The following is a 15,358-nucleotide window of genomic DNA, read 5'->3' as shown; positions in this document are numbered from 1 at the left end:
CAAATAAACCCAGTTTAAGTTTGGATGAAAATCGAGTGTCTTTTTTATTTCAAATAAAAGCACATTTCATGAACCTCTTTGTCATTCATGTCAACAGGAGCATTACTGGAGCTAGAATCCACGAGGCGACCGGGGACATTTTCAGTGCTAAGCCACAGCAAGACCAGAGGTAGTCAACAACGTGTTCTTCAGATAATAAGACACAAAAGGCTTTGGAAGACATGTCTCGACATTCAGAATAGAAATATTTGCAAGAATCTGCGCAAAGGCGTTCACGACGACGCAAAAAAGGCAAAGGCGCTGGGCTCATCCATGAGGGCCTCCACTTCAGACGAGTTGAAGCACAGTGAGCCTTTTATTATCATCTTTTGACTCTCACAGATTTCCTGGAAGAAAATATCATTAGGAGTGCGAGCCAGTGTTATTTTGCTGAGTTCCCAAACGTGACTGCACCGTCAGCCCAACTATCACCTCAGACAATTACAAATGCAGGCGGTATCAGCTGCTGGCTTTATGCTGCTATTCTAAATTTCATCAAAGGCACAGAAACTCGAGAGAAGGCGAAGCAGCTGATTAGAGGGGGGGAAAAAAATACCTCAGTGGAGGGAAAATCAGTAATCATCAGTTGATAAGGTACTAATTGATCTTTTTTTTTTTTTTTTTTTTTAGGGGGGGTAAATTGTTTGCATAACATGTAAATACACTGTGGAATGATTGTGTCACAAACAGTTATCGTACAACGGAAAAACATTTCTGATTAATAAATGAATGAAGCGCATCCCACATCTCAAGTACTGTGAATAAATCAAAACATTTCCAAAACAATATCCAACAAGTGTTTAAAGCAACACCAGTACCTTTGTGTGCAAACGCATTCATTGGCTTGAATACGGCACATTTACCTGCTTGCTCATCGACAGCATCCTCAAAGAAATCGGTGTATTACTACTCCGCAAAGTGCATATGCCTTAAGGCCCTCGTAAGGGTGCGTCTTAGTACAAAGTGAGACCAACGCACGCACAAGGAAAAAACGTTACTGGGGCATTATGCACACTGGGCCCTTTGTTTCTTTCCTTCGCCGTTACCTGGTCACGCTTGCTTGGTAGCGTTCATAGCGTTGAGGATGGCGGGCTTCTCCTCGATGACACGGACCAGCAGGTTGTCTATGTACTCTTCCAGCTCGCTGATTTTGGACTCTTTCTTGGACAGATCCGCTTGCTGCCTCACCACCAGTGTGATCAACTCTTCATGGGTCAGCTGAGTGAACGGTCCGCTGTCAGCCATGCCCGCCGCCTGCGTCAAGTGCAATCGCTTAGAAAGTGGTGCCTTGAGAAAATCTGACAATGAATCGCCTTCGGCAATCTGAAACAAAAAGTCTCGCGCGGAAGGATTAAGACAATGCAGCCACTGCGAGGTCACCGCGAGTTCTCATTGTGTCGGCGTCCATTTGTGTTTCGGATTCACATCACAAGTACCTTAAGCTTTCCAGCTGTGCCACTCTGAACACGCATGTCTTTCAGTGCATAAGTGCTGGTGGGTTGCTGACTTTCAATAGAGTGCATGGGCTTGACTGGATGGGGCCTGTCAGGAAATGCATATTCTTAATTATGTTACGCGGCATTAAGCAGTGACACAAAGGTTGAAGTCCGTTTGTGGCAAAGTGAGCATGTCGGGTCAATGTGCTTCAACGTGGGTTACACGACAACACAACAGTTGAGTCTTTGTTCAAGCTAAAGGTTTGAATCGGGTTCAGAGTCCAAGCCTGAATTCGCAAAGAAAACCGCCGATGCCAACCGAGGTAGAGCCAAAGAGCAAAGATGGCTTTATCCAAATCGCAACTGCAATCACGTTGAGCTGTCAATCAACTGTCCACAAATGCAAGCTCAGCATTTTTTTTTTTTTTTTTAAGTCTCACCTGGATAACGCGGAGGGAAGGCCATCTCCATTGCTAAACTGAGGACTGACCAGCTGAGACTCAGTGGGTGGCAGCAACGCTCTCTTGGGTTTCTTTCTCACAGACAACACTTCCGCTTGTGAGGACGGTTCCTCCACTACAACAGGAAGGCCTGAAAAAGGGAACGCCTCCCCATCGGAAAGATGGACTTGTGCCTTCCCGTCAGCTGGATGTCTTTGTGTGATGGATTCAATGACAACATCCCTTGTTGAGAGTTCTTGTTGACTGGTAGTTTGGTCTTCGGCCGAAGGTTCTTGCTGAGACTTAAAAGAGTTACTTCTGGATGGAGGCGATGACATTCGTCTCGATGAATTCTTTCTTTGGAAAACCGGACTGATTTGTCCGTTGTCATCCGCCCTTTCGCTGGTCTCATAGCCATTTGAACTCGCGAAGGGATCCCTTGGTTTGTCCTCACTGAAAATGTTTTCAAGATCGTCTAACGTCATTCCAAGGTTTTCAGGTTTTTGGTCCCTTTGTGTTACTCTGGTATAAAGGCCATCTGATGCCCTGGACGGTTTTTCTGGTACCCCCATGTGTTTAGAAACAACGCCTGCGCTTGGATATGGGTCATAGTCAGAATTACTCTCCTTCCCCTGTCTGTCATTTTTGTCCATGTCCCTCAGACTGAAACTAGATCTTTCTGCGTTGTTGCTGCTCATTTGTATATCGGTAAAAGACGGTGCGGCGGAAGAATAATTTTGCTCTGTTGGCTCGTTCATGACAGATCTTTGTCTCGGTCTCGCAGTGGGAACTTGTGTGTCAGCGGGCTCTGGAGATTTTGTCTGGTCAGCAGACGTTGCCGAATCCCAGTCCATTTGGCTAGTAGATCTGGTCACAAGTTCTGGGAGAGCGGACTGTTGCAAAGCATTGTTTGATCCGTTTAGAGACATCTCTTGGAGGCTCCAGCTTGTAGTTCTGTCAGTATTTGGCATTTCTGCAGTTACTGAGGAAAGAGACCTTGTGAGAGACTCTGTGGTCTGCCTGGCGTTCTGACTTTCTCTTTGACCAGATTCTGAAAATGACTTGCTGTGCATTTTCAACACATGATTAGGTGGAGGAAGGGCTGGTAATTTTTTGAATTTTCTGTTTTCCTGCTGATGTGTTTGAAAATACCCTACAGAAGTGCTCTCCTCTGGAAATGAAGGTTCAGCCTCCCCCGGGCCATCCACACTCATCTCTGGACCTATCAGTTCTGGCGTACTGTCCAAATGTCTTTGATTAACCTCAGCAATGATATGATCCCATCGAGTGTGCCCCTGTACCCCGTGCCTCTTCTGAGGATATAGGGTTTCATAATCAGGAAGCGGAAGGGAGAGTTTTTTGGCTTGCTGAGATCCACTTGTGCTACCGGGGACCTCGCTGGTTCCACCAGTTTGCGCCTCATATATGGGATACAAGGGGGGCAAGGGGGCTCGTCCTGTCTTATCAGCCATTGTGGGTGAAGATGACACGTCGTCTACACCGTAAGAAGGGGAACGAGGCGGACTTCTACACGGAGAACCAGGCGGACTTCTACACGGAGAACCAACCGGGCTTCTACATGGGGAACCAGACGGGCTTCTACACGGGGAGCCAGGCGGGCTTCGAGAAGGAGAACCAGGCGGGCTTCTCCACCGTGAACCGGGCGGGCTTCGAGAAGGAGAACCAGGCGGGCTTCGAGAAGGAGAACCAGGCGGGCTTCGAGAAGGAGAACCAGGCGGGCTTCTCCACCGTGAACCGGGCGGGCTTCGAGAAGGAGAACCAGGGAGGCTTCTACACGGGGAGCCTGGCGGGCTTCGAGAAGGAGAACCAGGCGGGCTTCTCCACCGTGAACCGGGCGGACTTCGAGAAGGAGAACCAGGGGGGCTTCTCCACCGTGAACCAGGCGGGCTTCTACTCAGGGAACCAGGTGGGGAACCAGGCGGGCTTTTACACGGGGAACCAGATGGACTTTGCCTGAATCTCAGAGGAGCCAAAGATGAATGAAGGTTGGAGAAAGTATCGGGCAAGTCATATGGTACACTCGAGAGAGGAGATTCAGAGGCGCCCGGGGTCGACCACTGATGGTCCACGGGAACATTGGGGGTTTGAGACTCAGAGTATTCAGATTGCAGGTGCTCAGTGGACTCAGATTCCAGAGAATGACTCAATCTGCCAAAAAGTGGGGAAAAAAGGCCTACAAATCAGTGAAACTATCAAATAACCGAGACTTAGGTCCACCAATGTATAAGCCCATCACCAAACTAGCTTGTAGCTACCAGATCAACACATTTGTCATGACAAAATTCATTGTCAAACATTGCGCGAGGGCTCCTGTGATTGTTTGACAAAACCAAAAGTAAAACATTTCCTTAAGCCACTGTGGATACAGTACAAGTGACGTACAATCATTCCGCGCCTTTTAACCTGTTAGTAAATACACCATACCCACAGACAAGCAACAGAAACAATGCCTGCTAGATGTTTCTATTTTAAGTCATGAACTCCTTTGGTGTAAGGCTTCATTACTGCCTTTCAGCTGTCTTAAACCCATTTAAATTGTCACGTAAAGCATTGTCCAAACTAGTTGATTTCAACAAAATAATCAAACACAAGTCACCCTCCAACGCCACAATTACCATCTAACACAAAATCCAAGATGATTGACAAAGGCATTGTAGTTTGCTCACCATGATGACCCAAAGCCAACAAAAATTGCCACCGAGATCCAAATGTAAAGGAAAAATTTCAGAAAGGAGAAAAAGAAAACCCACACACCCAAGACGTCGACATTACAAGTCACACTGTAACTACTTCTGCGAGCTCTTTCCACAACCTGTTCCACAACATCGTCACAAAAACTAACACGCCCTTTTCCTCATCACGCTGCAGAGCAGTCTGGCTGAACAGGTCTGTCAACTACTGGGTGGAATACTAATGCCAGTCCAAAGAGTCACCAGTGTGAGAGTCAAATATGTCAATTATGCAATTAAGAAAAAAAAAAACAACAAAAAAACGTGGAAACACGAATCTTTCGCTGTGGTGGGAAGAATGTTAGACACAATGTGAAAAGTAGCTGCCATCTTTGTGGACTTAAAAAAAAAAAAATGGAATAAGCGCTTCAACGCCGCTAAAATCCCCCTTAATACATTATTGTGAAAACAATTTATTACCAAAGTACAACACCTTGCACTGCCCACGCTGCTCTTGTCACAAGCAATGTTTGATTTGCGCTATTCAAGTGGCGTTCTTAGGGAAAGTGACGCTGTTTGAAACCTCACAGTAATTTGGATGCATTTACTTCAAGGAACCCTTGTAATTTCAATCCGTACATATTTATTGGTGGATATTTTTAACCGAAACTTGTCAGCCAATTGGACGACGGGAGCCCCAGGAAGGCGTATCAAGGCGTTATATTGCGTTACTCTAATTTGAAGGCATATTTTTGCCCAGTTTTTCCACGGCCAATATCACACAAAAACGCTCCGGAAAAAAGGCAATTTGTTCCAACACTTTGTTGCGCTAGTGTTAGCTTCTTGCCACGATATGTCAGAAATATGATGCGTAAAAAAAAAAAAATAAATAACTTGTTACATACGTTACCATCTGCATGGATGAATAATATATCAATGCCGTATAAAAATTGCAACTTGACTCTGGATCAAGGTACGTCCTTGAGGCTCCACAATATATCTTTATTGGTGTATAATGTTTCGTGGGCAGTGCGCGCACGGCTTTAGGACGAAGTCATGAAAGGGGCGTGGCAGCCACACAGGGAGAGGCGGAGCTTTAGTGAACCAGGTGTCTTACTTCTGGGTTAGAAAAATAGCCACCAAAAGAACTAATATTTCATAATAAAATTAGATGACCATTGTGCCAAAGGTAATATATAATCCGATATACACCTAGAATTAACCGTGGAAATCAAACCCTTTAATTGAATTTCAAAGAAAAAGTAGAATGTGCCCACTAGCAACTGTCGCATCCAAATCGAAACTGTAATGCAGCCCGGCTCTTGAGCAGGGCTTACCGCTGAGAAAGTAAGTGAGAGCTTCTTATTGGGTACCGATTCATGTGAAGGGCTACCAGCTTGAAACACACTTCTGAAATAACAAATTGCTCAAATGGCCTTAAATAGAAGGTTATTATTCATGAATCATTTTCGTTTATGAGAAGTCACTGACCGTGTTAATGATTTCTCACAACAATTAGGAAACATAAATATCACTAGGCAATACTTTACTCTTATGAATCCCTCCCAGTGTTCACATTTTCATCACTTGAACAACATTCTTCGAAAATCACAATGTCACATGCTCCGGTGAGCTATTTTTGGCTATCGGCCCGCGGGCTACTCATGTGCTCGTTGGGAGCTGCCTGGTGCCCGCCCGCAGGCACGACCTTGGTGGCCCCTGCTCTTGAGGCTCTTAAGGGCTATATAATTCAACTCGACGATGTTCTAATAGAGAAACCCTTTTGCCCATTAAAAAAAATAAATAAATAAATAAAAAATGAAAGGGCCTATAAAAATGAGAATGCCTACCTTGGTTTAACTGTGGACACTCTCGGCGCACGATTTTCGAAGAGCATGGCTGACGCCGACTGCGGGTTCAGGCTGGATTTCAGCTCATCGGATGGACTTCCATCGCTGTTAAATTGAGTTGTAGAGCCGAGCGAAACGTTCCCAAACGAATTAGTGGCCTCAACGTCTTGCTGGTCTCCCGTGTCACGGTGAGGAGCTTGCGCGCTCACTACTTCGGGGGGCTGCGGCGCCTCCTCCTCCCTCTTTCTTATGATTCCAAACAGAGACGAAAGTCTTTCGCTCATGGAAGCCTCCTCATGCCTTTTCTGCTCTTCGTCTTTTCGGGCGAGCTCCTCGTTCTCCCTCTCTTCCAGCCTCCTGCGCTCTTCTTCCTCTTCTTCCCTCTGTTTCTCTCTTCTGGCTTGGCCCTCGACAAAGCGTCTGTTCCTCTCATATTCGTCGGCTTGCCTATTATTTTCTTCCTCCAGCCGCCTCTTTTGTCTCTCCTCTTCCTCCTGCAACCGCATGGCTTCAATCTGCCTTCTTTCGTCTTCCTCTTGCCGACGTTGATGTTCCATCGCGAGCCTGTCTCCGGTCTCGGACCCAAACGAGGGCACCGGCGCATTTTTGTCTGCTGCCAAGACACTGTTGGTGTGTTGCTGTACGTTCTCCACGGAGCCTTGGCCAGAGCTGTTGAGACTGAGGGTAGAGGCGCTCCTGGCCTCTGTCTCTTCTGCATGCACATGGCCGCTATTAACGCCGGGGTTGCTCAGGTCACTGTTGCTCCGCTTGGAGCGGCCGAGTAAGGATAACGGACCGAGAGACGCCTTGCTGTCGGAGCTACCACTCCGCTTGTGTCCAAGAAATTTGAATTTCTTCTTGACTGTGGAAGGAGAGAAAGGGAGGTGAGGTTATTGCTTACACCGAATGCTAATTGCCCCTTTTCCGCGGAAACACTACCTCTTTTGGTTAACTCACTGCTGGCAAATCAGCATAACCGGGTACTACTTTGTACTATTTCTCGTAACTACAGGCAGGAAAATGAAAGGCTCTTTCATTAGATCACAGGTGTCAAACTCAAGGCCGGGGGGGGGGGGGGGCCCATGCCGCCATTTTACGTGGCCCGCAAAAGAAAATTATGTGCATCGAGTATTCAAGTATCAAAATTGCAACTTGTTTTTCCCTTTGAAAAATATTGCAAGCATTTTTGTTACCGAGCTCCCTTTAACCCATTGAAGGCTGAAGCCCTCGGTGAGACATCTCTCGAAAAACCGACGGTCGTCTTTGGAGTCACCCTAGATAACCGGACATTTTCGCCATCTGCAAAATAATTCATCTCTCAGCCCCTGTGGCAGATAGAAACATAATTCCAAACGAATTTGAGAGCTTAGACATGTGGCTTTCACACAGGCCCGAGTTTACAAAAGTTTACCGTTTCAAATCGAAGACGCCAGTGAAGCACGATTTTAATTTGTTTCCAAAAATTGAGTGGTAATTACCGTGCTGTATCCTCTTACAAAGACGTTGAAATCGTCATGGTCTACGAACATATATCTTAAACCATACGTCACGTTTGGATGGTTTCACGGCTTTAATGTCGGCGAGCGCGTCGCCTGCATCACTGCCGTGACTTACAGCAGAGCTCTAGCGATCGAATGCGTCCGCCATTAATCCGCGAAAACAAATTCCGGATATGCTCCGACAACGTCACATATATGTTCTGATGCATTCCATTGGCTAAGAGACTGAGAATTGGATTAAAAAAAAAAGAAAATGACGTACACGCTCTCCGGCTTTAAAGGGAGAGAAACACGCAACAGCGCTCCCGGCTTTAGTGGTAGAAACGCGGCTAGGCGCTCCCGTCCCTAATGGGTTGAAAATAATAATAACAGTTTTCACTGGCCTCCGAGTTCAAAACTAGTTATTCAATGTGTTTGGCATTAAAGTACGTAATATGAGGCAATCCCACGTTTATTTGGGTTGACAGTCATGACGGCCCTCTGAAGGAAAGCAGAAATGAGTTTGACGAATGACACCCCTGCACTATATGGCACAAAGTACAATCAACCCATCTACACGTACAGCCGTTGTTGCCATTCATACTACGGGTATACACACGACAATAACAGATATATATATATATATATGAGAGTGGGAAGGAGCATAGCAAACGGTTAAGAAATGAGCAAGTTCAACACAAAGCAAAAGTCTACCTTCAGGGGTTTCAACATTGATACCGGATGAGCGGCTGCCGCTAAGGGATGAGTTCTTCCCAGGAAGAGTCCCGTGGGTGGACATGGTCTGTGAGCTGCTCCGCTGCAAGTTGGATTTCGGCACAAAGAGGCTCTTCAGCTTCGATTTTTTTTTCTCTCCGGGAATTCGATTGGGGGAGAGCGAATCGTGGTCTCCCTCGCTGTCGGTCAGGACTTGGCTCATTGCCGAGCCAGAGTCGGAGAAGCTGTCTTTTTTCTTCAAGCGGATTTTGTCTTTCAACTTGGACATGCGGGAGCGAGGCTTGTCCTGCATAGAAAGGTCAACCATGCTGGCTGACATGTTGTTCCTCATGAAGGTGATGCCGAGCAGGACGTCGCCTCGCAGCTTGTCCGCTTTTCCATTCTTGTCCACCAACGGGAACCAACTGAAAATGACAGCGAGAAGGTAAATCTAATTCCACAATTTTCCAACTTCAACCTTGTTTTTACACAATAATAAATAAAAAAAAAAAAAACTAAAAAAAAAAAAAAGAGCAATTGGATGGATGCCTGGGTTAGGTAGGCACGCACAGTGTCAGTCAAAATTGAGGCTGTAGAAAATAATAAAACAATACAAAATCTGTCAGTATGTCAAGGCATTAGCGAGTACTAGATCTCAGACTATACGGGTTGTGGCCGGTGAGTGCAAGTACTGGATTTTTTAGACATTAAGTCACACTTTTTTTTTTTTTTCATAATTTGGCTACTCCTGCAGTAGTAATATATTCTCCGGTCCAACTTGTGTGTGTGCATATATTTTCTCTAATTGTGTTGACAGCAGCAAACGAGTTCCGGTTGGATTTGAAAATTCTGCTTCTAACGTGGCAAAGGTTTTATCTTTTAGTTTAAAATGACTTACCTTAAATAGAATCCCATGAGGCGTTGTGGCCAAGGGTGGAATTACAAGCACTTTCTTTTATAACATGCTAAAGAACGTGGCTAAAGTATTTGAAATATGAGAGGCATTATTATTATTATTATTATGTACTACTATTTAAGTGTGGTGTGATGTTGCTGACTCATTTGATGTAGATGTCAAAGACCCCTGGTCAATGAGAGCAATTAGCGTGAAAGTTGAGGACTCATTTAAACCAGAAGACGGCACTCCTGACACAAGCCCAAATAGCATTCTGTCATTTTGAAGTGAATTTGGACTGGTCGACTGATCGTAGCACACGTCACATGCGCATGTCTGATGTACTGGATGTGTGACAAAAAAAAATGAGTGCTTCTGTATTCAATTAAGGAGTAGTGATCAAATGCAACAAGCAAACCCAACACAAGGACAACGCCCACTGAATTGATTCTTTGTAACAGTGGATGAGACTGAATGGCGTGCATATTATGGTGAGCACAATGTCAAAGACAAATAAAGCATAGCAATTATGGGTGTATGCCGCCTCCCACCCGTGTTCTCTTGTTGTTAAGGATCAGCGCTTATTGACTGAAGCGAGGGGGAGGAGTGCTCCGGACCCGGAGGGACTTGTGTAAGAAAAATGAAAAAGGTCAAAACAAGCAATTACGCCAATCAGCCTCCATTGGTTCAATTGAAGTACTTCTCTAAATGCATTTAGCGAGATGTCTCGGGATTGTGATAAGGGCTGATGCTGGTTTGATGAAAAGCAAAAACGCTTCTTTTCACTTAAAGGAGATTGCCTTTTAGTTCTCACTCTGGCCATTTTGTGACCCTTTGACACGATCATTGGACGTTTATATGGCGTCGTCTGCAGTTCATGGGGAGTTTACTGCTGCATTAGTCAATTTACTGTCAGAGAGACCTCTACTGGGCTCTTGTAAAGATAACAGTCAGGAGACAAGCTTGGGAATGAATCGACATGACGTCATGAAGGTTCCGCTCGTTCGAGCAGTCTCTCATCTCCCACCCTGTGGACTGGGCCAAGTCAAACAAGACTCAAAAACTGCAGTTTTGCGATGCGCTCTGTGGACACTTCATTGGGTATACTTGACATGCAGTACGGAAGAAACAAAACCTGCCTTTAAAAGAATAAGGCCGTTTTTACAGCCACAAAGTTCAAACTTTGCATTATTGTGCTTGTACGGATACCGCGGCATAGCAAGGAATCCACGAATAAAAATACATGCTGTATATTCAAGTATGGCTCGGCGAGAAGGCCTTAAAATAAAATCGTTTTTATTTGCCCACAAAAATAAAATTTCTCATTTTAATTGTTTTGTTTCTTCTTTTGTTTTATGAAAATGACACATTAAGAAAAAAAAAATTCTGTTCATTGCCCACTCTGGGATTTGCATATTTTTTCATGATTTTTTTCAACAAACATCTTTCCCTTTTGCAACATAAAATGGCAACGTTCAGCAGCATTGACTCTGAGATACGTCATACGGAAAATGATATCGCTCAATTTTGTCTATATCTTGGCATGAATTAAACTTGCAAGTTTTTTTGGGGGGTGAATAAATAAACGTTGGTGGAGTAGGAAAAGACTCTAAATGTAGCAAGAGGATGGTCACGTTGGCAACTCTCTGCTTTCGTAGAAGAGCTCCTCTCTGTTTCCAGCCATGTTTAAGTAAACACTGCACATAAGAGGGGATACGCTCTGAACTATGGACACCGCTAAAAAAAAAAAGGTTTAAAAAATAAAAATTCTTCCTAACAAGTACACTCAGGCTACGTTCATACTGCAGGACAATTTTTTTTTTTTTGTTAAATCCTATTATTTTTATGTACTTGTTCACATTAAAAAAAAAAAACAAATGCGATTTCCAGAGCCGGGCATTTTACAAAAACGTCATTTACGTTTATCGCCTTCAGTCTGCAGCCGGGGTACCCTTCTGCCGTCCATCTATCCGCCTTTTTGTCCAGTTAGACCATCGCCTATAGCCTGATCCGCCTATCATTTTAAAACGTGCTTCCGTCTACCAATTTCGACCAACGAGAGTCCACTTCCGTGCGCTGCCATAAATATTTCCTGTAAAATGGGTCAGAAAGTATCATACTTATTCTTTTCATTCAAATTTTGCATTGTATGGCATGCAAACATGTCTGCTTTCCCTTTTATGTAATGAAATGAAGTTAACAAATAAAACCATAGTCCCTTAGTACATCTAAACTGTGTATAGCTTTTTGAGAAAAAATACCAGCCAAAAACTTGCCACACTGTATATGCAGAAAACATTTGTCAGTAAATTGCCTGCTGTTACTGGCAGGCATCTTGTCGGCGTCAAAATGTCACCATGGCGTGCCCGCAGTTGGGTTTAAAGAGACAATGAATTGTTACGTCAGCTGACCGACTAGGTGTTCATTAACACACTGTTCTTACCCAAGCCATGCCCCTCAAGCATGCGCTCGCTGTTCCTGCAAGTCAGGTTCCATTTGGTAACTGCTGAGAATATTTTTGGGGGGAGCCAAATGATGAACCAGCGGTTGTTTCATTCATCTAGTGCTTTTTTCCCCCCCCCCAAGTAATTCTAATGTTTGTTTTGAATCAAACCGGCTACGTCGAAGCTACAAGTAGCAACTGCGGTAGGTCAGAAGTCGGAAACACTTTGGAATTCATTTGAATTTGTTGATGGCTTTCCAGAAGAAAAAAAATGTGACTTTAAAGTAACACATAACTTCGGAGTTCATCATGTACGATATTGCGTTGTGCGACAGCTCCAGAAGCGCCAGGCTCAAAAAAGGGGTGGGACAAGGGAAGAATGCTCGCTGCTGTATAGTGTTTGAACATTTACACGTTACTGTCAACCATAGTACATTTCTTTGTTCACTTTTGTGACAAGTAAGACTACTAAAACATTTGCATGGTGTAGCTTGGACAAATCAATGTTAATATAAGCCGGTTTTGTACGGTTTATACCGCTGCGTTGGTGGGGCAAGTCGAAAAGTAACCGCAACAACGACGACAAGTGTATGTTTTATATCAAAAAGCAGTTCTCTTATTTTTACACTTTAACTTCAACACTTCCCTGTGGAGTTTATAATAGTTTCATGATGGCTGATTATTTGTATTTCCATTGTGTGGAAACTTTCATTTTGCAAGCTGAATAAATCGGTGTTTGACCTGCATCACAGAACAGATGGTGTTCAAAGGTTTCCTTGCAATTTGATTAGAAACGTACTAGCCAAGGTTTCCACTGGAATTGAGAATCGTTAGGAACCGGCATCAAATCGAAGGACCGGAATCTTAACCAGAATCGACCAAATTCAAATGATGCCCAACTCTAATCTTTGGTCAGCGTGATGTATTTTTGTTCAAGTTTTGATGTTTTTGTCGCGATTAGTCGACTAATCGGACCGTTTGTAAATGGCGGCATAATCGCACCAGCAGAGCAGCTGCTCTTATATGACCATCGGTAGCTTACAGCTAGAATTCTTTAAGGTATGAATAAATTAATAAGACAATTAAGACAATAGTACACTCAACTTGTATTAAACTTTGCAGATTGTACCAGCATTCCTAACATGTTTATAAATGACGGAGTAATTGAAACCTTATTTTTTTGTTGTTGCTGTAAATGTTTAGTGCATTTTAAAACAGAACCAAAAACTATACACTATGCAGAGTGGCACTAATACTATGAAACTAAAAGAAATACTTGTAAACATATTTCACTTTTCTTGGGCACCAATCTTTTTTTTTTTTTTTTTTAAGTAGAAGGGAGCGAAATAATATGAGTAAAATTAAGAAAAGGCACTGTGCTAAAGAAAACTAAAATAAATACTTGAATTGATTTTTTTTTTTTTTTAATTCAACCTTAATCCAAAAAGTTTTTTTTTTCGTAATCTACGCCAGCATTTCTCAACCTTTATTGGGCCAACGCACATATTTCACATCTGAAAAAAATCTCACGGTGCACCACTTAGCAAAATGAATCACAAAAAGTGGCTATACACTGTCATTTTGTACCTTCTGTCATCGAGTGGAAGAACATTTTATTGTTTTGATATAATATCCGGTAGAATCCCGCACGCTGGCCCTTCCTCAAAGAAACAGCAAGTGGAGCATTCAAGAAAAGAGAAACAATTCAGTCATGAACAGTGAGAGAGCACTGTGTGCGTGCGTGTTACACCCAAGGTTCATTCAAGCACCATCCAAAGTCATCCAAGACATCAGGGTGTGAGCACACACAGAATTGAGGTAATGGCTCCGGGGAATGTGCAGAGTTGACAGCAGCAATGTGAGACAGTGATTTCAGGGTGGGTCTAAAACACATCATCTCTGCCTACCACACATCACGCTTTGTCCACCACACCAAAATGATTAGAAGGATAAGAAATGGGGGCGAGTGGGACGCCATGACAACATTTCACTTTATTGTTGCCAAAAAGCATACTCACATGAAAAAGTCTCATTCGTGGCCTTGGACTGGAAGTGAACCAGTTAGCTGAGCAATATGCTACAGGTTACCAATGAAGCCATTTTCTCCAACTCTTCTCCTTATAAAATTGTATCGTATTGTATTATTTGGGTCAGGAGTGAGCTGTAACCTATGCCAGCTGGTTTTGGGCGAAAGGAAGGTTGTACCCTAGACTAATCGTCAACCAATCATGGGGCACATATTGACAAACAACCATTCACAATCACACCTATGGGCAATTTGGAGTCTCCAATGAAGCTAATGTGTGTGGTTTTGAAATGCGGGGCGTAATATTAGCCTCTAAGATAAGTCATTACTAGTAATTCATTTATTTTCGTCTTTATAGACTGATTAACTGACAGTCAACAAATTGATCATGTGGGCTGGTCATGATTGAACGGTGACCACTACGTCACAATCATCAACCAATGATGCGTCTGCTTGAAATATAACTTTTTCTTTTTTTACAGTTTGAGTTTTGCATTCATCTTTGGGTGACGTCAAACATCCCGGAGAAACAGATACATGGCATAACCATAAAGTGTGTTATTATCAATGAAGTGCGCTTACTCTGGCTTTTGGCGAGCTTTGTTTTCGTGCAGCTCCAATAAGTTGACCACGGCTTGGCCCAAGAACTTGTCGAGCCCGGCCTGGACTCGGTGCATGACGATGATGTAGAGCGTGCAGCGGTCGACGTTGCCCGGGTGGAAGAGCGGCAGGCCGAACGAAGCCTCCTCTTTCCACACCGGGGCCATACTCTTCTCCGCAACCGCCGTGGAAAACTTGTCTTTGGCCACTTGGATGATGGCATAGGCGTCGTTGGTGCCATTCTTCCCCTTGGGGCGAAGGTATCGAGCCTGGTGCACCGTTACCTGCACGCTGGTTGGAAACAACTGTTGGCTCTGCTCGACCAGAGACATCGCCGCCGTCAACGGGAACGTGGCCAAGCTTCCCGAGTGGTTGAGGAAAAGAGAGTCGCGGTGGCGGTGTTGTTGTTAACCTTCGACGTCCTTTAAGAACTGAAGGTTTAGAGTTACCGAGCTGGGCTTCGGTCCAGGAAGCTCAGGTTCGTACGTCCCCCTCTTCCTCGTAACGCTACATCTAAGCCTACCAGTCGATGGTATAGAAGATGAGCGAACTGTATAACTAAAGATTTTTTCAGATCTTTCGTTAAATACCACACACAACTCGCTTAATACGCCTTGTAGAAAGTTACAACGCGTACTTCCTTGATGTTCTTGATTGACATTGAGACTCTACACACATACATACACACACCTGATTGGCTTGATGTGGCTGTCAATATTTCATGGCATTCGCTGATTGGACCGTGAT

The 15,358-nt window shown here is 44.1% G+C and overlaps 1 protein-coding gene across 5 annotated transcripts; it reads right to left on the bottom strand.

Annotated features, from left to right (window-relative positions):
- Positions 1-25: 25 nt before the first annotated feature.
- On the bottom strand, positions 26-15,310 carry rab11fip1a (RAB11 family interacting protein 1 (class I) a). 5 transcript variants are annotated; one of them, XM_086032199.1, is made up of 7 exons: positions 14,594-15,310; positions 8,648-9,072; positions 6,456-7,317; positions 1,916-4,084; positions 1,476-1,581; positions 1,086-1,293; positions 26-386 (listed from the first exon to the last, which is right to left on the bottom strand). In XM_086032199.1, exons 1-6 carry the CDS (start codon positions 14,941-14,943, stop codon positions 1,090-1,092), a joined length of 4,116 nt encoding a protein of 1,371 aa, XP_085888325.1. In that variant the 5' UTR covers positions 14,944-15,310; the 3' UTR covers positions 26-386; positions 1,086-1,089. The 5 variants fall into 5 exon arrangements, with proteins under 5 accessions (XP_085888325.1, XP_085888324.1, XP_085888326.1 ...); XM_086032198.1 differs by having other exon boundaries at positions 26-1,293; XM_086032200.1 differs by lacking the exon at positions 14,594-15,310 and adding an exon at positions 14,004-14,153 and having other exon boundaries at positions 26-1,293.
- Positions 15,311-15,358: the final 48 nt, after the last annotated feature.

This window comes from Filicampus tigris, chromosome 5 (assembly GCF_054856515.1).
Source record: "Filicampus tigris isolate MCC_2025a chromosome 5, RoL_Ftig_1.0, whole genome shotgun sequence".
Classification (NCBI taxonomy): domain Eukaryota; kingdom Metazoa; phylum Chordata; class Actinopteri; order Syngnathiformes; family Syngnathidae; genus Filicampus; species Filicampus tigris.
The sequence above is the reverse complement of the archived record's forward strand: the minus strand, read 5'-3'. Positions and strand labels throughout refer to the sequence as shown.

Excerpts from the sequence above, each read along its gene's own strand:
- rab11fip1a (XM_086032198.1), bottom strand. The coding sequence starts at position 14,943 with ATGTCTCTGGTCGAGCAGAGCCAACAGTTGTTTCCAACCAGCGTGCAG. Across the intron at positions 9,073-14,593 it reads AAAGCTCGCCAAAAGCCAGA|TTGGTTCCCGTTGGTGGACA; the intron begins GTAAGCGCACTT and ends TGTCATTTTCAG. Across the intron at positions 7,318-8,647 it reads CAATGTTGAAACCCCTGAAG|TCAAGAAGAAATTCAAATTT; the intron begins GTAGACTTTTGC and ends CTCCTTCCACAG.